Source organism: Schistocerca piceifrons, chromosome 3, assembly GCF_021461385.2.
Source record: "Schistocerca piceifrons isolate TAMUIC-IGC-003096 chromosome 3, iqSchPice1.1, whole genome shotgun sequence".
Classification (NCBI taxonomy): domain Eukaryota; kingdom Metazoa; phylum Arthropoda; class Insecta; order Orthoptera; family Acrididae; genus Schistocerca; species Schistocerca piceifrons.
This window is the reverse complement of record NC_060140.1, coordinates 647,669,283-647,691,350: the sequence shown is the minus strand read 5'-3', so window position 1 is coordinate 647,691,350 and position 22,068 is coordinate 647,669,283. Positions and strand designations below refer to the sequence as shown.

Sequence of the window (22,068 nt, the reverse complement as noted above, 5' to 3'; positions counted from 1 at the left end):
TAGCCCTCCATAATTGTGTGATTGTATTCGATTTCACTTGCTAGCTTTCGGCTACAGAAATCCGCTTTGTTTTCATTTGACTTGAGAGCTGTAAAAGAGGAAACAGCAAAATCACTGAACTTAAAAATGGGTCACATGGAGACTTCCCCCTTCCCACTACAACTCAGACTGCTCTGTGCATGTGCGAATCTGGCAGACTGCGCGCGTCGGAAATTTTTTCTGGGTAGCATCTGGCTCCTTGTTGCTACTGCTGATACAGCTAACAGCCGTACATCAATAGCCATAAGCGGGAGAAGGTACTGCTCATACAAGACTCAACTGCGCACGAGCATGAGCCTGTTGGCAACTGCTCAAATGAACCTAATGTAAACCGTTGTGACATCACGGTCATCAGAAGCACTGCATAGTCTTCGTCCTAAAGCCTTTGAAACATTTTGCTGGTGGCAGACAGTTGTGTGTGAACTGTGTTTTGTTGCTATAAATGGCAGAGGCGGCACATTTCCTTTGCGACTTAAGTTTTGCTTTTGGTTTATTTCCCTCGTTTATGTTTTACTAATGCAGTATTACCAGGTAGTAAAATTATTTTTTAGAGTATCAGTTCTTACTACTCAAAATTACAAAAATTTAACTGAAAACTAAAACAATGAAAAATTCTTGAGTTTTTGCCAATTGTCTGGGGCCATATACACCCTGTCGCAACACCCAAATGACTGACTGCTGCTTAGTTTCCAGTCTGTACAAATGTATCCAAGTTACATCATCTGTTATGATGTCTGCATATGATGCATTTCTTCAGTTGGACTATTCAATTCTTTTCACAGACCAATTTCCATGAGCCTTTTTTGCAGTTAAATGTTCATGCAAAATTTAATTTACTGCAGTTTTCAATAGGTCTAATGATGCCTACAGATACCGGTACAGCTCATACCAATCCTCTTCCATCATACTACACTAATTTTTTTTATAGGAAAGCAAAAGGTTATGGTTAATGTCTTTGAAGTAAACACAACCCTGATGAAAATTTGCAAACCCATATTGTAAACATTCCTTTCTGTAGATGATTTAGTACTAAAAAATGATCAAAACTATGTATGAGACAGAGGAAGGGGTGAAGTAGGGAGAGGAGGTCGAGAAGAAGAAATTTCAAACTACATGAATCTCTGCAATGCTGTGTGGGCTTATATTCAAAGGCACCAATAACTGAAAGAACAAACCATATGCAACTTAATTTTATTAATAAAGAACTTTCTCCATTTGTAAACTCAAAATATGCAGCTGGATAGTATTCAATACTGTGTTGTTGCACACAACACACAGTAACATGCTACGATCCTCTTTGACATACTGTCCGCAAGGTGGATAAGGCATTGCTACTGAAGCCTGTCCATTCTTCGAAGGTGACCCTGCAGTATGTGAAAGGGGTTTCCAAAATGTACCACTGCAAGCTTCAACAAGTCCCAAGCATTATCAACAAGGTTCATATGTCAGCAGACACTGCAGGTCATTATGCTTGGTTGGGTGCTGCTTCCTGGAAGAACATGTTCACGAGATGGGTGCCTGTGCTAATGAAATATCATCTGAAAAGACTACACAATCACCAAAATGTCAATTTTAAGGCTGAACGAAAGGTTTAGAGGATCCTGTTCCCAATACTGCACAGCCCTCCAATACCAATGTGAGGTGTCCAACAAACATGCACAATTCCAGTCTGTAACACGAATGACCACCATCTCTGATGAAATCATGGGGCGGCATTCTTGAGACATACACTGGTACTGTAGCAGTTCCACCTACTTTTAATTGTTAGTTTATTTGTCCTCAGTGTCGACATACTGCGTGGCTACACTGGCTGAAATATGAGGTTTGTAATTTGGACACTGACTACTGTAAATAATGTAGCCAACATATGCACAGTTGCGGTGCACAGTCTTTTACTTTTACTGTCTACACAGCCCCCTAATGATACACAGTTATTTATGTATGGCCAGTGCACTATTGTTTAAACTTCCCAAAAGCCTCATTACTAGTTTGTAGGCGAACCTCCACAAACTGCTACAATAGTTTTCTGTTGAACATCAACATGCAGTAAAACCTAATCACAAAGTTCATAGTTCTTTAAGAATAATCAGGTACATACTGAGCAGACACTGTCACTGTTTTTACACATGGACTAATTGTTTAACACTTATTCCACAGTTAATATGAAGCATTGTTGTTGTTCTAACCAGCACAGGTTTCTCGTCCAAAACTCAGCCGTGGGACTGACTGTCTCATGGCCAAAAATCGGACCCTTATATATCATCACAATAACAGGTGCTGAAACTGCACATTGTTTGATGTTAAGTTTACAGAAATTACAATTAAAATTTAACTCATTAAATTAACTGAATACATCAAAAAATTGCGTCTTTTTAACCGTTTCTTCTACTGCAAGAGTTAGGCCGAATTATTTGTTTAAATCATGAAATTAACAAATGTAAGAATACATACAATACTTTTGACAAAACTGTTAATTATTTTGGAATTAATGAACAGCAGGTTTTGCTACCATGTTTCCGACTAGAGCCAAATAGATACTTTATGAATACTAGCATTTAGTCTTCCAAATGTTTACAATTATTACAGAATTTGTATTTGTTTATACATCAACAATAGAATCTAAGTTATGAAACAATTACCGATTTCACCCTATAACAAAAGATACTAACTAGGAACAGTCAAAATAAATTAGAAAACCAATTACATACATAAAACTACGCACAATATTGGATCTGGTTTTACATTCTATAAAACTATGGCCCAATCTTTCTCATTCATAAAAATGCAGATTATATTCATGTGTATTAATGTAATTAGTTAAACATGAAAAAATGAATTTAAAGAGGCAGATGGCAAAACAAGAGGGGAATAAAAATTATTCCAGCTTGCTTCGTCACAGTACCTGCCCGCATCCACACTCATCTATGCCTATTGTCAGGTACCAAAATCAAGATTTCATTCTGACCACCTTTTTCAAACCTGCAGTGCGGTGGAGGATTGTACTGTCTTTCTGAAGGGATACCAATAGGCCAAATAGATCACACACAGGCTGCTGTGTAATCCTGTGTAGATACAGCCCTCCCAGTTGCCTCTAAAAGGCAGCACATGGTACTCCGAATCGTCATCGGGGTAACTATGAGCCATAATTTGAGGAGAGTAGTCTAAAGCTGCTGCTGTTACATTGTGTCACCACTGTAAGTGCAGTGGCTTGTGCCTCACGATAGATGTTGAATGACTCTGCTATGGTGCATGCCAGTTCGACACAAAACTACACTTGCTCACAACCATCCATGCCATAAAATAACCACAAACGCCGACCCCCCCCCCCCCCCCCCCCCACACACATGTAGTTTAAGCTCGGAACGACACCCCAAGGTATGCCAGCTGACTGAACAGCGTACACATTGCCCCATTCACAATTACAGACGCAGCTTGTACACCACTGACCTGCACTTAGGTCGCAGGCTTACTTTCACTTCCATTACACTGGTGGCTACACATACCAATTTCCTGAGGCCAGAAGAGCATAGAGAATGAGGTTTTTGATGCAAAACACATGAACTATGAAGTCATGAGAATTGTACAGAACTTTCTTGAGCAGTTTATTTCATGACTAAAAGATACACGACACATCTATGACTTATTATTCTATATTTGTCGTGTTTGGTTGACACTGGATGATGATATCTACAAAAACAGTAACACAGTTGGTATCTGAAAGTTAAATGTGCTAAATGACTAGACAGGTCCCAGAGGGGCACACAGGAAGGGCATTAAACTGCTAATAGTGACAGCTATTGAATGTTTCCAAAGACAAATTGTTTTGCAGCTCTGGAATGCCTTAATAAATGGGATCAAACTAAGCATAGAAGTGTAGTCAGTTTTCCCTGTTCCTATGTTTAATGCAAAGGAAATAGTTGTGAATAAAAGGTGAGTACCCAACACTGAGCTACACCTATGTATGTAAGGTCAGCCAAAGTTCTCTTTTACTACACTCCATACAATAACCTATTACTTACATGCAAACTGTCTTTTTTTATTTTTGTACTTCTGAAATAGAATTAACCACAAACCTGAACTTCTTCAGCTTCCGCTTTAGCTTCTGCTTCTGTATGAGAAACACCAATCAAGTTTCTGTATGCCATATACTTCATACTATGGCATGCAGCACACACTTGCTTGTAAACTTCGTATCCCCGGCGAACACTGCAAAGGCATGTATTTTTGAAAATGAAATATGGTAACATACATTTTTAATACACACCACAGACACAAACAAAGTACTTACCTGGCATGGTCAAGAGACTGAAAAAGACCATTGTGGGGCCATGGCTGTTTTGGTGGGTGTAAGTCTAGATCGGCTGCTTTTACTGATCGATCAAGAGCAATGGCAAGTGCGCCGACTCCTCCCGTTACAATGCCGATTGTAGTCACCAACTGTGAAAAATTAAAAAAAAAAAATCACACACTCATTCTACTTTATTTTACTTTACAGCAACATTAAAAAAAAAAAAAAAATTACCTAAGCGCACACGTGCGCTAATATGTGAGTGGCTGCTTTTCCTTTATTTTATGTATTATTCATCCAGGAATTTCCAGTTTTAAAAGAGTTGATTATTTTGCCTATTTCCCAGGGAGAATAGTAAAATCAAATTGAGTTAATGAATATGATAGTGATTCTCGTGTATACTGAATTACCTTTTCTTTTGAGCTTCTATGCAATGCTTGGGTGTAGTGAGTGTTACAGAAGCTTGCCACAAGTTTGCATTCAAAGTCTATCAGTTATTACCTTGCATTACTGACCCCCCTCCCCCATATGAAAGTGAACAATTACTCAATGCTTATTCTGAATAATACATTACTGTTAATTAGTGTGTACTGTCAGCATCAGAATATAACTTGGTGGAGGAAATTAGGCTTTGTGAGAGTATATCATATGCTTACAGGTTGCATTTAGTTCAGGTACACATAGCTTTATTCCTGAAAGTTTTTCAAGACACTTGTGAAGCGGACAATGGTACACACAACTTTGTTAAATTTTAATACTGAAATATATTTTCTGAGGAAAATGTCACTTCACACAGTGACTTTTATTCCATTAGAACTTCAAGTTTCCCAAAAAGAAATACAATGTTTTAAAATATCTGTGTTAGTCATCACTTTCATTTTGGTTACTTGCTAGCACAACAAAAACCCTTAGATTTTTAGCAGCAGTATGTAAATTAATCACTTACTAACAACTGTACAACTCAGTTTAAATCTGTCTACCTTGTGGGTAATACAACCCTAATTGTTACAGAAGTTGATATTGAAATCGGCACATACATCCACTCTTACTTATAGGTAAAAGAACAATAAACCTTATTTCTCAATTCCTAAATCGTTCCAGTGGTTGGTTGGTGAATGAAGTACACACACCAGGTTTATTAGCTCTTATAAAAGCCCAGGTTTACAATGTTCCATAGAAGCTGAGTACAGTTACCTTTAATACCAGAATATTATCTACAGCTAGCACTTACAATGAGTTTATTCTTGCTTACTTCACCTATTTTCATCCCTTGATTTCCAATGGGCTTGTTTGTTGCAGCAATTCACAACATGTACACAGAATATTTTATCCAGAAAGCAAGTAAGTAACTAAAATGTTAAGTACAACTAGTCTTTGAACATTGTTTAAAATATTATCTATTCTGAAACCCAAATTGCACATGAGCTGAACACTTTTCTCTTCACTAACCCCTAACAAATGGTGCAATAAAATTGCCAAAACTGGCATCCTCCTCCTTAAAAAATAGTTCAAATGGCTCTGAGCACTATGGGACTTAACAGCTATGGTCATCAGTCCCCTAGAACTTAGAACTACTTAAACCTAACTAACCTAAGGACATCACACAGCACCCAGTCATCACGAGGCAGAGAAAATCCCTGACCCTGCCGGGAATCGAACCCAGGCGCGGGAAGCGAGAACACTACCACACGACCACGAGCTGCAGACCCTCCTCCTTACTTTACTGTCAATATGACTTTTTGCAAGCAACAAATTCAGCCTTAAGTTCATAAATTCTTCAAAAAACTGTGAAAGGAAATATGTTTATTGACTTTAATAACATTCTACTGGGATTGTGTGTGTCATGATAAACTACCTCACTCAATTACCATTGCAGACAGCCTTCATTAGAGAGATTGATGAAGACTGGCTGCAACTGTAGTGGAAACATGGGTAGTTTTATCACATTATGAAGTGGTCACTCATACAAACGAATACTACTGAATACATTCTGGTCATAAAACAGTTACCCTTATATGTCTCAACAGTCATATCATATGACTGACATTCCAGGGTCATCACATATATAAACACACCGAGCACTGCGCTTAGCACACTGGACTCACATTTGGGAGGATGAAGGTTCAAACCCACATCCAGACATCCTGATTTAGGTTTTTCACGATTTCCCTTAATCGCTTCAGGCAAATGCCGGTATTGTTCCTTTCGAAGGGCACGGCCAACTTCCCTACTCTGATGGGACTGATGACCTCGCTGTTTGGTCCCCTCCCTCAAATCAACCAACCAAAAATACAGATGGGGGCAAATGGTCTTGTTAGCTAATGCAGGTCCCATGATGGATCTTCTGATGGTGAGTGGGAACAAATGAATACTGATGTTCCACAGGATTCAATTCTGGCACCACTCCTGCTCTTTCTATGTACTGGTCACTTTCAGTGTTACTCCAGTAGAGCAGAAATAATGCTATTTGCTACAATCATAATAATAAAGCAAAACACAGCTGCAACAAGGAAGGAGCAACAAAGAAAATATTCGAAAGTATTATTGACTGGTTCTCTATAAATGATACCTGTAATTTGCTGAAATACTCTATTCATTCAATTCTGTATAAGGCGTCATTATCATCACAATTAACACCAATGCTACTAGAATGTGTGAAAGGAAATTTAAAAAAGAAAATAAATCTTTAAATTTCTAGGTATACATATTAATCAGCCCCTGCTTTGGAAAACACGACAAAATTTTCTCAAATGGTTAAGTCTAGCTACATTTGCTCTATGTGTAATTACTGAATTTGCTGAGCAAAATGTTAAACAATTAATTGCTTTGCAAACTTCCATTCACTGATGTCACATAGCCTAATATTTTGGAGAATGTCAGGGAGAAATTTGATGTAAGGAAAATGTCTCAAGTCCATTCTTTAACTTTATGTGGGCAACTACTTAAAAGTTACACATAACAAGTCTCAATACATTTACTCTCCTCTAAAGGTTTGCTGCGAAGGATCAGGCATGATTTGGAAAGAGTAACTAGGGTTCAAAAGCCAGATAGTGGAGACCTGCTTGAAAATGGAAGTTTTGAAAACAAATGCAAATTATATTTCTACTTCGCAGCTTCTCATCCTCCTCTTCCTCACATGAATTTCTGCATAGACAGTATTTATAATATTGGGTTATATTTATCAAATTTCACGGCAGACTCAGATAAAAATAACAGTTATGTAAATACCCAGCATTTAGCCATGTTTTCACACAAAAAAATTTACCTTGTATGTAAACCGTCTGAAAATTTCCACATAATACAGAGCTGTCCTGAATAATATACACAGAACATGCACAAAATTAAATAGTTTGGAAGGAAAGACTAAATCCAATTAATTGATACCATATGCTACTAATGTAGACCCTATATCAACAGGAAGAAAATGAACACTTAAGGGTTTTCTCAATTCCCCGCTCCAAGTCTTTGGGGGGGGGGGGGGGGGAAATCTGATTTTAGAAAAGGATACAAAGTTTATATAAAAAACATTTTCAAATCACTGTGCATCAGAGACTTTTGTCTTTCAATGACCTCAAATGCCATCACAGAGTAAATGCACTGGCCCATATGAATGTTCTTTGACAAAGCTTCTAAAAGTAAGTTTTGCTATAAACTTCTCAAAATACTGATAATGTTTGTTTTAGTGGTGTTTATTTGACCTTTATGCATTAGCCCAAAGGATTCTGCTGCAATACTAGGAAATCAAAGCAAGTAAACTAATTTCATTTTTCATAAGCATGTTAACAAAGCACACTAAACTGATGTTTCTGACTGACTTAGCAACTGAATTTAGACTGATAGCTATACACATGGGCAACTATAGCTCTTAAATATCAAGTTTCATTATGTGTAAATAGTTAAGTAACATAGCTCTCATACTCATTTAACAGGTTTGTGTATGACTGTGGCCCAATTATAAGCTATTAACCTACATGTTTTGGTTATGCCTGAGCCACTAATGGTCATCAAACACTGCATTTTTAAAATAGTATGTAAATGCCTCTGGCATCAAACATGCCAGAAACAAAAACAGCCCGTGTACTGAATCTCTAAGCATACCTTATTTCCTGTTCCTCACTACAATTTTAGTTTTATTTCTACCAATGTCTCTGTTGTGTTTGTCACTCAAGTTCTTTTACAGATATGATTCAAAAGAGCACTCACTGCCATCAATAGTTTTACAGTGTTGTTTCCGTCACTTAGATTATCTTACTCACAAGACATTTCTAAGGTCACAGAGAATGACAGGATTAGTTTTTGTGAATGTAACTGTCTGAATTGCTTAATGTGTCTTTATCTGTAACATTCTGCTTGCTGTCATTGGTTCAAAACTTAAAACTTGCAAAAGAAAGTTCATTGTTAGTATCAACTTTGTTTTACAATTTAAAGTTCTGATCTGACAATGGTGGCAACTGAAACAATGTTATAAATGCAGAATGAAAAACCCAGGATGGAATAATGGCACACTTCCTGTTCCTTTACCACTTGGTGCCCTGCTTATCACTACTGATCCCTGATCCCTTTTCACTAACATCTCTAATTCCCATTGCCTTGCTGCTATTGAACACTACCTTCACCAATGCCCAACAGATGCAAAACCTTCAACCTCCACCCTAAATATGACTACATCAGTACCTCTATCCATACCAAACCTATCAACCACCAGCAATACCTCCACTCACAGCCTAACCACCTGTGGATGTCACAGTTGTAGTCAGCTGCATTAGCAACTCTCTCATCATATGCTCGTAATTGGCACTGCAAGTTTTGCTAATGCAAATGACAATTTTCCTTCTTTGTTACTCTACTCTTACAGGATTATGGTTCAGAATCTGGCTCATTAATGATGAAGTTTTTAACTACATACTACAAGTCTTGTTGGCCCACAATAAGAATGCATTTCATTGCACGACTACATTTAATGTTGACTTCTTTTGAATGTGTGTTCACCACTTTTTTTTTAAAATGATTTCAATGATCTGAATATGGTTGTACAAAACAACCAAAATTAGTCACTGTGCTGCAATTATATACTAAAAATTGGTGTCTAGACTGGAATTTTTTAATATAAAAAAACTTATTTGATAGATTAAGACTGCTGTCTCCTCCCTGGGTACATTAATTACATATAATTATCTGCACAATATTTCAATGCATGCCTCTAATAAAGAACTAGTGATATCACTCAGTTGTGTGTGTGTGTGTGTGTGTGTGTGTGTGTGTGTGTGTGTGTGTGTAGTGCCATCCTCGAATTAACCTCTCGTTTCTACTGTTAGGCAGAAATCATTGTTTACTTTTTCTGTGTGTGTGTGTGTGTGTGTGTGTGTGTGTGTGTGTGTGTGTGTGTGTGTGTGTGTGTGTGTGTGTGTGTGTGTGTGTGGGGGGGGGGGGGGGGAGGTGTCTAATTCAGAAGGCTTTTTGGCCAAAAGCTCACCTCTTTAGTAGTCTTTTTGTTGTACCTGACAGCAACAACATTACCACTATATGTTGAGTAGCCATTATGCTTTTTATAATATTGTCATTATTCCATCCTGGATTTTCCACCCATTCATTCTGAAATACTTCTCCAGGTAACTCTGAGCATATACAACTATATGCAACACAGCACTTGTCTTAAAGACACTTGGAACATAGTGGTCAACATCCACCCATTAATAATATTAAACTTGTGTTGCTCTATCAGACATAATGTTGAACTAGAGAAAACAGAAAAGCTATTTACGTTAAAAGACAAAAGCAATCATGATCACAGTCTAGTCATCTTATTTAAACCCCTATCTCACCCCTGCAAGCGACGACTAACAACTGTACTAATGACTTTGTATCAAGCAATAATTACCTAAATATGTGAATTAAGATTAATTTTTTCTTGTAATAGGTGCCCACAGTTTAAAATTTTTAAATAGCATCATATTCACTTTTAGCTGTTACTGTAAGTTCAGTATCAGCTGCAAGTGAATGAAATTTAAAAAATGAACATTTTTGTGATTTATCTTGGACTTTACAAAATTATTTGGAGGAGAATTTGGTATTTTTATTTTTCTACATGTTACACACTCAGGAGGCTATAAATAAGGCTCTATATAATAATTTGATAAAGACAGTTTAATAAGTGATAGAGAAACTTATCAGGTTACACCTATATATTGGTAATGATAAGTCGCAATGTGTGCCCTTCGGATTCCACAGTGATGAGGGCACAGCCTTTTCTTTTTCACCTACGTAAATCCTTATCAATAATTTTACACCTACAGCTTCGTCTTTGGAGATTTAGTGTCCCACTATATGACAAAAATAGGTCATACCAAACTGTGATCTCTACCTGGGGTCCTACTAACTGCAACATCTCAGCTCTTCTGCAGAAGACAATAATGATCACTCTACACCCAAATAATATTTAAAAATGCTGCTGGCGATTGTATAGAAAGTAGTAAGTTATTGTATCATTTTCATTTAGGGAGAGAAAAAAATCATACCAATCATCTTTTGAAACTTAAACCGAATTAAGCAGACATAAAATCAGAATTCGCATTTATTACTTTAATCATATTTTCTTGCGAACAATTTAATGTTTCCTTTCATTAGCACCATCATGTTAAAAAAAAAACATGAGGGCAAAAGTTACAAACATTAAAGAAAGAAAATGATTGTATTAACGTGACACCACAAAGAAAGTACTACAGACGCACAATAAAAATGAACAACAGTAGTTAAAGGTCTAAAATACTGACCGCTTTTTTCCCTCTGGACCAACTCGTCCTTGCGGTGGAGATGCTGGCAACCTGCAAGCACAAGACGATTCAGAAAACTTACAATTACTCGTGCAAACCAAGTGATGAATATAGTAGTTTGCAACGTATTAGAAAGACTGTGCATATTTTGAGTTTTAAGGCCTCCTTCATTATCAAATACACACCATTATGTCACAAGGAACCTTTTTACCCTTCAGCTAAATCTAGTGCTACCGTGATGTGCACGGGGGGCTTGAAAGGATATAATCATTTAATTTAATTGTGGATAAGCCTATACAACATCTTAAAATACACAACGAGAAAATATATTATTGACTCACCTGAGATCGTAAAACATTACAATTCGATTTAAGCAACCTTACTCCGCTAACCCTACCCACAGTAGCCGCCATCATGCACAGAAGGACCACCAATGTAGTCAAAATGGAATTTAAGTTATTTAATTTTTAAGGGTGAGAAAAATAAGTTAATAGCCTTTATAAAATCAGTTATTGCTTTTATTTGCACATTCATTGTTGTATGAATGCCGATAAAGAGCTTTTATTTTAAATGCGCTCTCTATCTTTAGCTGACGTCATTAAAAGTTTTGGTCGCCATTTGCGTGCGACGAAGCTCAGTTGTGATTTGTGGTGCAGATGCGGAAGGGAGTTGTGAACTGTCGCAGTTGACGATTGCAGGGACGATCTGTATACAACATGAGTACCGGAATGCCAGAACTTGGAAGCAAGATAAGTTTGATATCGAAGGCAGATATACGTTATGAAGGAAGATTATTCACTCTCGATCCACAAGAGTGCACAATTGCTTTGGCCAATGGTAAAAAGATCTGACTGTATTTTGTAACAGTTAGTGATTATTCTATGTATGTGTATTTAAAAACCTACTTGTACGTAGGCTAACAACGTTTAATCATCAGTTAGCTATAGTCTTTATGACATTTGCTGACAGATGTTTTCAGATGTGTTTTGTTTCGTGTCTCTAGGAAATGCGTGCAATGAAAGTGTATGAAATTACTTTAGATATTAAGAAATTTGTTAGTACCTGTAAATTAAACGCGGAAAATATTTTCTCCACAATTTTTAGTCCGCTCGTTTGGGACGGAGGATCGGGAGACGCAGTATCGCGTCGCCCCCCAGAATGAAGTTTATGATTACATCTTGTTTCGCGGCTCAGATATAAAAGACATTAGAGTGGTGAATAATGTCGGACCTCTTCCAAATGATCCTGCCATCGTTCAGGTAAGTTTAAAACTGGTGGAAGTTCCGTAAGTTTCCAGCTTTTCCGTCCCCCGTCATCATCATATGCATCTGATATCGTAGGACGCGCTGCATATGCCACTTTTCTTAGGCTGTCTGTAAACAGTCTTAATAAATCGGCAGTAGCTGTCAACATTGAAACGGCTACCTGCATTTAATGATGCTGCTTAAGAGATTTTTCCTAAATTCTCAGTTTCAGCAGATTGCGGACTAGGAATGCTTATTTCGCAGCTTTTTATGATGGTAATTATTACTATACATCGATTAGAAACCGTGGGTTGCCAAGTGCGAAATTGTAAGCTTCGCTATTGTTTTAGGCTTACTACAGCAATTACTTTTGCTGTATCATTTATATAAATCCACGTTACATTACGAAAGTTTCACTTGTTGATTTTTGTGTTGGTCATGTAATTGGTACTAAACATTTTGACCAGGCCTTTTGGTTAAAGTAAACGCCATTCAATAACTCTGGGCAGTTTCAAACTGTAACTCATTTTAATGTGGACTCATCCTCAAAATGCATGTGCCACTCAAATTTACATGTGGCATAGTCGTCAGTGGACTCCTTACTGAAATGTTTATCACTTAGATTTGTGATTTAAATGACCTTTTAGTGCAGGTAATAAGTCCTCATAAGGTAATGCCTGTTGTTCAATTTAAATGTGCCAAGCACTTTCAGGAAAAATCGGCTGTTCTATGTCTAATGCAAAATAGACATGAAAGAAAATTGTTCTATTGTATTGATGTCCTGCATGTAAACTTAAAAGCTGCTGTGCACTGTGTGGTCCATGATTAAGCAAGAACAGACATAAATTTCATTTGTCATCTTGTAGGTTCTCTTTAGCTGCTACTGTTTATAAGTGTAGTGTAATGGGCCCTTCAAATGTTGAATTGGAAGGGAGTGTGTTACCACAATCCCTGGGAATCATAATTTTGAAAGGCTTCTTATTTTAACAAAAGCCTTCAGAAAGTATTAATTCAATATACATTAGCAAATGGGAGACTGTCATTATTGCAGACTCCATTAGGCATCAGGATAGTGTCAGATTTAGAACTGAAAGAATGAGGCAAGCAGATTCTATATCAACCAAGAAGTTCTAAGCTTTCACGTTAACTGGAATTGCAATAGAATGTGTTGATGGGTCAAACCTGAATAGGCTTCATTTTGTGGACATAGTAATGTTTACCTTAAAAATGTAGATAAAAATCAGCAAATGTAAAAACTTAACACAGCCAGTTTGAAAGTAGGCTTTAAAGTAAGATTGTATGAAATGAGGCAGAAGTGGTGATGGTACATGTAAATAGGTGTCCTAGCTTTAGGGACTTTCTCTCCAGGGAGGAGAGATTTGATAGCTTGAGGAAGGTTAAAAAGGACCATACCACAGGATGAGGTACCCACCTGTTGATCAGGGGAGGGCAGAACAACTGACAAAGTAGCAGCACAAATTATCAAGCCATAGAATAAGTTCAGTCTTTGTGTTTGACAGGTGAAGACAATGACTGGTGGTGGTGACAATAAAAAAAATACTGATCAGAAAGTAGTGGAGTAATGTATGTTTGAGGCTGACAGGAATGCAGGAAAACACATTCCAGGGCACAGACTGGAGTGGAGGAGGAAGTTTTACTGAAATGAAATGGTTGTTGGTAGTACACACACATGAATAATTGGTAACTGAAGTAAGGGAGGTATTTGCTGGGTAATAGTTTTTAAACTTTGTTCTGATAGTTTAAATTCAATCAAATCATATCTAGGTTTTTGGGTGAGCTTGTTGAACTCAAAATACTGTAGTACTGTAGTTAACATCCAGTTTGTTAAATTTCACTCACGAATACCCAGTGGAGCAGATCAGTCGTGTCACTTCCATCTAATCTTTGTGACAACACGTTCAGCCAGGTTTGTTTGCTTAATGCTGGTGAAATCAAAGTTGCAGACTGTCCTTTCATAAAACTGATTAGCACTGTTCAGTAGAGCAGAGAGTAGCTGGTGCAAATTGGACAAGTACGTTTTTGTTGTCTGTCTTGAGGTCATCAGCACAACATTGAAAACAGTCCAGATTAACTGAGGAACTGAATACTGCTTTGCCAACACAAGAGTAACTTGCCTTCCAGTGTAAACTGAGTTAGTACTTTGGTTAAGCTACAGATAAGGTGGTCACAACTGGTGTTCCAAAGCTAATAAAAGTGAAAAGAATTGTTTCCATTAAGTTTTCTTTTAGGATGAAGCATGCATGCTGTATTGGCAGGTTCAGTTGACTGAACATTCCTACCACTTCCAGTTGAGTGGGATGTTCCTGATGTGAACAAGGTGCCAGGCACTGAATTGCAGAGTAGTTGTGTAGAGTAAGGTAACACAGTGGTTGTACAAGATTTGCTTCTATGAGGTTCTTGTGAAATATCTCTGGCCATCTAGAGAGGGGTTTTCTATGTTTCTTTAAATATAGGGTGAATGCTGGGATTTTTTCTTGACAAAGGTGTGAGATTTTCTTGGCCCCCATCTGTTATCCTCATTCATGTTTTGGTAAGACATTAAATCTGCTGTAGTTTCTAAAACTTTTCAGTGTGTGTAAACTGCTTAATTTGGTTTTCTCAGGAGCAGCGTTAATAGAGGACCTGGGTGCAGAAACATTAGAGTCAAAGGGCCTTAGAAAAGAAGCTATGGTGAGCTCTGTTCTTTGCCCGCTTGGGAGGACTGTATACTATAGGCAATTTGAGTTCTGGGCGGGTGGAATTGTGTGCTTCATTGATGCTGGTGATAGCATAGCTACTGGCAGGGCCACGGACACTAGACAGCCTTCAATGGAAGGCATGAAATATCCCATAACATAAGGAAGGCTGTTTATTCTCCAAGGAACTCTGCTAACATTGGTTGGGTCAACAGAGGCATCTGATCCTGCCCGTCGGCTTTGACCCGTGACGTAAGGGTGTTGCGGTGTGTGACGTCATGACGGTGCAGAGTTTAGTTTGAGTGTGTTGTTTGTTGATGTCATCTTATTGGGGTTGGTAGTGTCTTCCAGTGTGTGTGTGTGTGTGTGTGTGTGTGTGTGTGTGTGTGTGTGTGTGTGTGTGTGTTCCAAAAAGTGTATACACCACTTGGAGTGGGAGGGTACATCATCTTTTGCCAGGACAGGACTATGTGGACATTGCTGCTTCTTATTCAATCCTTCCTGCAGGACAGGTATTAAAGATAGTGTTGATTTGTCTGAATCCTTTTTTCAGGAGAGGGGTGTGGCAGTGTACTGAGTCACATTGTTTGCAATTACTATCAGTGGTATTGCCTGCATTCAGGAGCCCCATTAAGTGTTCTTTGTTTGCAGATGACTTCATGGTGTAATCCTCAGATCTAATAACACAGCTACAGTTTATCAGGAGCCTGGAAGGTTGGGCCAATGAAACTGGTTTTAGGTTCTCACCAGGGAAGACAGTGTTAAATATAACTGCACTCACTGAAGTTTTAACCAACCACAGCTAAAGATGGGATACAGTATTTAAATTTCCTTGGCTATGTGCACTTTCTTGGCCCTACACATGGACAAACCAAGGGGCTTTGTACACGTGGAAGACCTGTAAACAAGGAGCACCAAATCACTGAATATTTTGAAAAATCTCAGCAGAAAACTGTAGGAGCTAACAGGTCTACCTCCTGCAGTTTTATAGGGTATTCATCAGATGATGGATAATGGCAGTGACCTATGGCGCAGCAGGTACTTCCCATATAAAGATGTTAAAATGCAGTACATCTTGACAGTATTTAGACATTAACCGGAGCTTATTGGACCAACCCAGTTTAGAGTCCAGATTCAGAAGTGCTACAATCTGGCTTGACAGGCCTTGAAGATTTTAGCTTTGTCACTGTTGTTCACATATAGTGTGGCAGTATAAGCAAGCTGAGTGGCTGGGGAACTGTCCCTATGTGACGAAGATATTTGGGATACATGCTATAGACTATCTCACAGATGTACAGGGTGGTCCATTGATAGTGACTAGGCCAAATATCTCACAAAATAAACATCAAACAAGAAAACTACAAAGAACAAAAATTGTCAAGCTTCAAGGGGGAAACCATATGGCGCTATGGTTGGCCTGCTAGATGGCGCTGCCATAGGTCAAACGGATATCAACTGGTTTTTAAATAGGAACCCCAATTTTTTATTTCATATTCGTGTACTACGTAAAGAAATGTGAATGTTTAAGTTGGACCACTTTTTCTGCTTTTTGATAGATAGTGCTGTAATAGTCACAAACATATAAGTACGTGGTATCACATAACATACTGCCAGTGCGGATGGTATTTGCATCGTGGTACATTACCCGTGTTAAAATGGACCGTTTACCAATTGTGGAAAAGGTCGATAAAGTGTTGATGTATGGCTATTGTGATCAAAATTCCCAATGGGCGTGTGCTGTGTATGCTGCTCGGTATCCTGGACGACGTCATCCAAGTGTCTGGACCGTTCGCTGGATAGTTATTTAACGAAACAGGAAGTGTTCAGCCACATGTGAAATGTCAACCACAACCTGCAACAAATGATGCCCAAGTTGGTGTTTCAGCTACTGTCGCGGCTAATCCGCATATCAATAGCAGACAAATTATGTGAGGATCGGAAATCTCTAAAAGTCAGTGTTGAGAATGCTGCATCAACATCGATTGCACCTGTACCATATTTCTATGCCCCAGGAATTGCATGGCGACGACTTTGAATGTCGTTCACAGTTCTGCCACTTGGCACAGCGGAAGTTACAGGATGACAGATTTTTTGCACGCGTTCTATTTAGCGACGCACCGTCATTCACCAACAGTGGTAACGTAAACTGGCATAATATGCACTATTGGGCAATGGAAAATCCACAATGGCTGTGACAAGTGGAACATCAGCGACCTTGGTGGGTTAATGTATGGTGCAGCATTATGGGAGGAAGGATAATTGGCCCCATTTTATTGATGGCAATCTAAATGGTTCAATGTTTGTTGATTTCCTACATAATGTTCTACTGATGTTACTAAGAGATGTTTCACTGCATGACAGGACGGCGATGTACTTCTTACATGGTAGATGTCCGGCACATAACTTGCGTGCGGTTGAAGCGGTATTGAATAGCATATTTCATGACAGATGGATTGGTCGAAGCAGCACCATACCATGGCCCGCACGTTCACTGGATCTGACGTCCCCGGATTTCTTTCTGTGGGGAAAGTTGAAGGATATTTGCGATCATGATCCACAGACAACGTCTGACAACATGCGTCAGCGCATTGTCAATGCTTGTGCATAAATTATGGAAGGCGAACTACTCGCTGTTGAGAGGAATGTCGTTACACGTATTGCCAAATGCATTGAGGTTGATGGGCATCATTTTGAGCATTTATTGTGTTAATGTGGTATTTACAGGTAATCACACTATAACAGCATGTGTTCTCAGAAATAAGTTCACAAAGGTACATGTATCACATTGGAACAACTGAAATAAAATGTTCAAATGTACCTACGTTCTGCATTTTAATTTAAAAAACCTACCACTTACCAACTGTTAGTCTAAAATTGAGTCATATGTTTGTGACTATTACAGTGCCATCTACCACAAAGTGAAGAAAGTGGTCCAACTAAAACATTCATACTACACAAATATGTAATGAAAATGGGGATTCCTATTTAAAAAAAGATATGTTTGACCTATGGCAGTGCCATGTAATGGGCCACCCATAGTGCCATCTGGTTTCCCTCTTCAAGGTAGAAAAGTTTCTTTGTACTTCTTTCGTTTGATGCTTATTTCGTGAGATATTTGGTCTGCTCACAATCAATGGACCACCCTGTATATGTATATATCAGACCTCTGAATATACAGTCAGAGATAAGTTGCTGCCTTGGTGTCTTATGGGGTGCAAAGTTATCTTAAGCTTGATGCAGTACAAAAAATTTGTACTCCAGATTTTTTTTTTAAATGTTCCTTCATTTTAAGTATGCCCACTATTCAGTTATTGTATGTACAGAATGCTCGCAGCAGAGGAATGCACTTTATTTTTTCTGATAAGGTTTTCAAAGTGCGCTCTCCGGAACACTACAAATTGATGTCAAGACATCTGGATATAGGGACTACTGCAGTCCAGAGCAGACTAAGAAAAAAGTAGGGGTGATGCTGTGGGGTGATGTGCTATCCCCTTGCATGACATCATCTCATCTGATAGTCATGTCAGTTGCAATCTGAATGGTTGGAAGTGGCAAACAAAAAATTGCAGTCACTCAGATCGACCACGTAGGCTTGGCAGGCTTAAACCCAGCCACACTGATGGAGGTGCTGCTCACCAGTATATATTCAGTCCACTAACACAAGGTTCTCTGAAGGGAAGATCCACCACTATGATAGCAATAGTCTGCCACATTCAGTTAGAATTTTTTGTCTCGATGCATTTTACTGACATCAGAGTAACCATCAGTTTGGCTGTAGACATGGTTGGCTCTAGAATCCCCTCTCCCACGCTGCTCCATGCGTTTTCAGTCCGTCAACATTTTTCAAAAGATTGTCAATGGCATCTTACTTTCAGTGTCATACATCTCTGTGTGAACTTGTCTTTAAGACAAGTCAGGTGTAGGGTGTCAGATAGTGAAACAGAAGTGAAATGTTCAGTGAATATTGTACTTAGGCTATATGTTTACTGGGTCAATCCATACCAAGTGGTCCAGCACTGGTTGCTTGACCAGCTCAGGAAAAATTTATATTTGCTGGGTGAATTCCCCAATGTTTAGCAGTCACAAAAATATTTTTAAAAATTTATTGTTTAATATTTTGAAATGGTGGCCATATTTGTTCCAGGCTGCATGCATTTTTTGTTTGTAAGCATCTACATTTTTACAATTCTTCAGTAGTAGATTGTCCTAAGCTTTTCAGATAAAATGCATTTAGTTAAACACACTCTGGGCTACAAATTATTATCACTTAGCTGAATGTATTCTTTAATATATTTTTAATAGTTCAGTTATCAGGTACAAATTAAACTCTGTTTTTGAGCAGTAGTTTTCCAAAGAAAGATTAATTTCTCAGCTTTAAAATTTTTTCTGCTATTACACTGCATAGAGTATCAATGGTGAGCAGCTTAGTTAAAAAATATTCTATTCTAAAAAATGGATTTTTAATTTTTCCATTTTGTGGCCTGTAGTATATTTGTTGGGGGACCAGATAAGTCTGAAAATTTCATACTTAAGACATTTATGATATCAAACTTCAGTATAAATTTCAACTTTTAGATTCAATTGGAAGTAAAAAGATTACAAACAAGACAAAAATACGTTTAACATCTGCGATATCTGGAATGGCTAATCGAGTAAAGTATACCAATTGCATAATGTAACACACCACATTACACTAGCTAATGATTATTTGTCGAAACAGTGCTGTGGTAATTGTTTTATAAGGCTAACAATTGCATCTGTAAGCCTGTAAAAGTCTGATTGTTTTCCTGTCCCTTACACCAACAATTGTGTATTCACACTTAGAGGTTCTTGAAGTGTGCAGTTGAAAAATGGTGTCTCATTGTTCTGTTAGTGTTATTATTAATGAGGCATGTCATAAGTGTGTGTGGAGTGTATCCTCAAGACATAACTTTAATTGAAGATTACAGTGAAGAAGAAAGTGTTGTTTTACTTGAGAGTTGGCCCAGAGGTCAAATCAACATGATAGTACCATGAAATGAAATACTTAAAAAAAATTTCATCACGTTTTGGTCAGTCTTACATGGACCCTTTTGAGAAACATAAGAAACTTATAATAAAAGGACTGTGAGAAATAGCATTTGATCATTACTCTAAAAATTAAAGCCCTTTTGTCAATCTCATAGCAGGAAAGTCATTGTGTCCAACATGTTGTTCTAAGATATTTGTAATTCACAAGAGAAAGGATAGGGAAACATCAGATACAGAATTTTGTGACTTACCAGCAACCATTAAAAAAGTAGGTACAGCTTGTGAATCCTGGGTATATCGCCTGCTAGTAAAATTAGAAAACTAAGATAATACCAAATGCCCTGAATACAAAAATTGAGGAAGTGGCAGCTACAGTCAAAAAGAATTTGGAAGTTTCATTTCAAAATAAAATTTGTACTAAAACAGATCAAAGTTCTAGAACTTCGACAATCAAATAGGGTGATTGATAGAAAAACTAAATGCAGTACTTCAATCAAAGAGGATAAAATTAAGATTATCGTTTTACTGCCGAATTCTTGGAGTCGAGCGAAAAGTTAGTGATGAATTTGTCAGAAAGTCTTGTTAACAAGGGAATTTCACCAGCATTACAAAAGAAAAGTGTATCTAATTTGGTAGACGAAAAAACAATAAAGTTATTAAGTATTATGACGATGACACTAACTGCTGTTTGATGTCTGGCAAAAACACTTTCTGTGAAAAAATGGTTCTAAGATTCAAAGACAAAGGTTAACATTGTGTAATTTAAATGAACTATTCACAGAATCTAAAAAAGAAAATCCTGATATCAAAATTGGAAGATCAAAGTTTTGCGAGTTGAGACCAAGATGGTGTATTGTTGCAGGTCATCTGGCACCCATAATGTTAGTGTTTGTATCATCAGAAGGTAAAGTTGATGATATATGGGACTAATCTTAGAGTGTACTATAAAGACCTTTTGGAAGTTATGGTATGCAATATTGACAGTTAAAATTGTATGATCAAGGGAAAATATGAAGATTGTCCAGATAAACAAGCCTTACTTGACTTGTTTGAAGCATCTGAGGATGATGATTTGATGCCTGACAGTATAAAATACAAACAAGGGGTGACACAAGACAACTGAAATGGTGACAGTCATAAAATCACAAAGAATTTTTTGAAGTGTTGATGCATTTTCAGATTTTCAAGGCCCCCCAGGGGGTTCACAACTCTTTTGTGGACACGTGCGTAGCGGGCACGGGACCCCGAGCTAATGTGGCCCTCCTTCCTTTCCGGGCTGCATACCTTCCCTTCCCTTTCCGCATCCCTCCCCGCCCCCATCTTCGCCCCCCCCTTTCACCTCTGGCTCTTTCCTTCCCTTTCTCCCCCTCTGGGAGTATGGTTTGTGCCTACGTCCGGAGACGGACGCTCGAAACTGTTCCAAATTCCTTGCTTTCTACACTTGCAAGTCCTCGTCCTTCTCTTTTCCTTCCCTCTTCTCCTTGCCCTTTTCTCTGCTGCGGCGTTTGAGACCCCCTCTTCTTTCCTTTCCCTTTCTCTTTCTTCCTCCCTGTGTGTGTCTGAAGGCCGACCCACGCACTTCCAAGCGTAGCCGGTGACGGGGTAATGCGTAATTCCCCGCCCCGGGTAGACAGGTAGGACACGTACGTACCCCCTGGTAACGGCCAGGCCCAGGGAGGGGTGATTACCCGAGCTGATACCTTCCGAAAGTGCCGATTGGTCCCTCCGTCCGTTTGTCGGAAGGTGTGACCTGAGGTGTGAACAATCACCTAAGGCGGGTGTGCCCTCGGTGAGGGCCCCCACAAGGGAGGAGCGCGCCATCGGAGACGCCGGTAATCATGGGGGATTCTTCCGCAATGGTTTCCTCACCTTCCACTATGTCTGCTCACAAACGTAAGTTCACTGAGTCTCAGCCACAGGCGGTTCTTCCATCGTTGCCACAGTTCCTTGTTGTTTCTCGGTCTGACGAAGGTCACGACTTTTCCACGGTCAACCCTTTCATTATTCAGAAAGGTGTCGAC

At 38.5% G+C, this 22,068-nt stretch overlaps 2 protein-coding genes across 5 annotated transcripts in view; one reads left to right on the top strand and one right to left on the bottom strand.

Annotated features, from left to right (window-relative positions):
• Positions 1 to 11,544, bottom strand: part of LOC124787616 (cytochrome c1, heme protein, mitochondrial) — a 42,139-nt gene extending 30,595 nt beyond the window's left edge. The window contains exons 1-4 of the mRNA XM_047254376.1: positions 11,439 to 11,544; positions 11,098 to 11,148; positions 4,328 to 4,476; positions 4,113 to 4,245 (exon numbers count right to left, since the gene is read on the bottom strand). Coding sequence (XP_047110332.1) covers positions 4,113 to 4,245; positions 4,328 to 4,476; positions 11,098 to 11,148; positions 11,439 to 11,513 — 408 coding nt within the window. The 5' untranslated portion in view covers positions 11,514 to 11,544. The remainder of the gene's footprint in view (positions 1 to 4,112; positions 4,246 to 4,327; positions 4,477 to 11,097; positions 11,149 to 11,438) is intronic.
• A 160-nt stretch (positions 11,545 to 11,704) lies between these two features.
• LOC124787615 (protein LSM14 homolog A) overlaps positions 11,705 to 22,068 on the top strand; it is a 190,009-nt gene continuing 179,645 nt past the window's right edge. For all 4 annotated transcript variants that reach the window (XM_047254375.1, XM_047254374.1, XM_047254373.1 and 1 more), the window contains exons 1-2: positions 11,705 to 11,934; positions 12,202 to 12,356. In XM_047254375.1, coding sequence (XP_047110331.1) covers positions 11,814 to 11,934; positions 12,202 to 12,356 — 276 coding nt within the window. In that variant the 5' untranslated portion in view covers positions 11,705 to 11,813. The remainder of the gene's footprint in view (positions 11,935 to 12,201; positions 12,357 to 22,068) is intronic.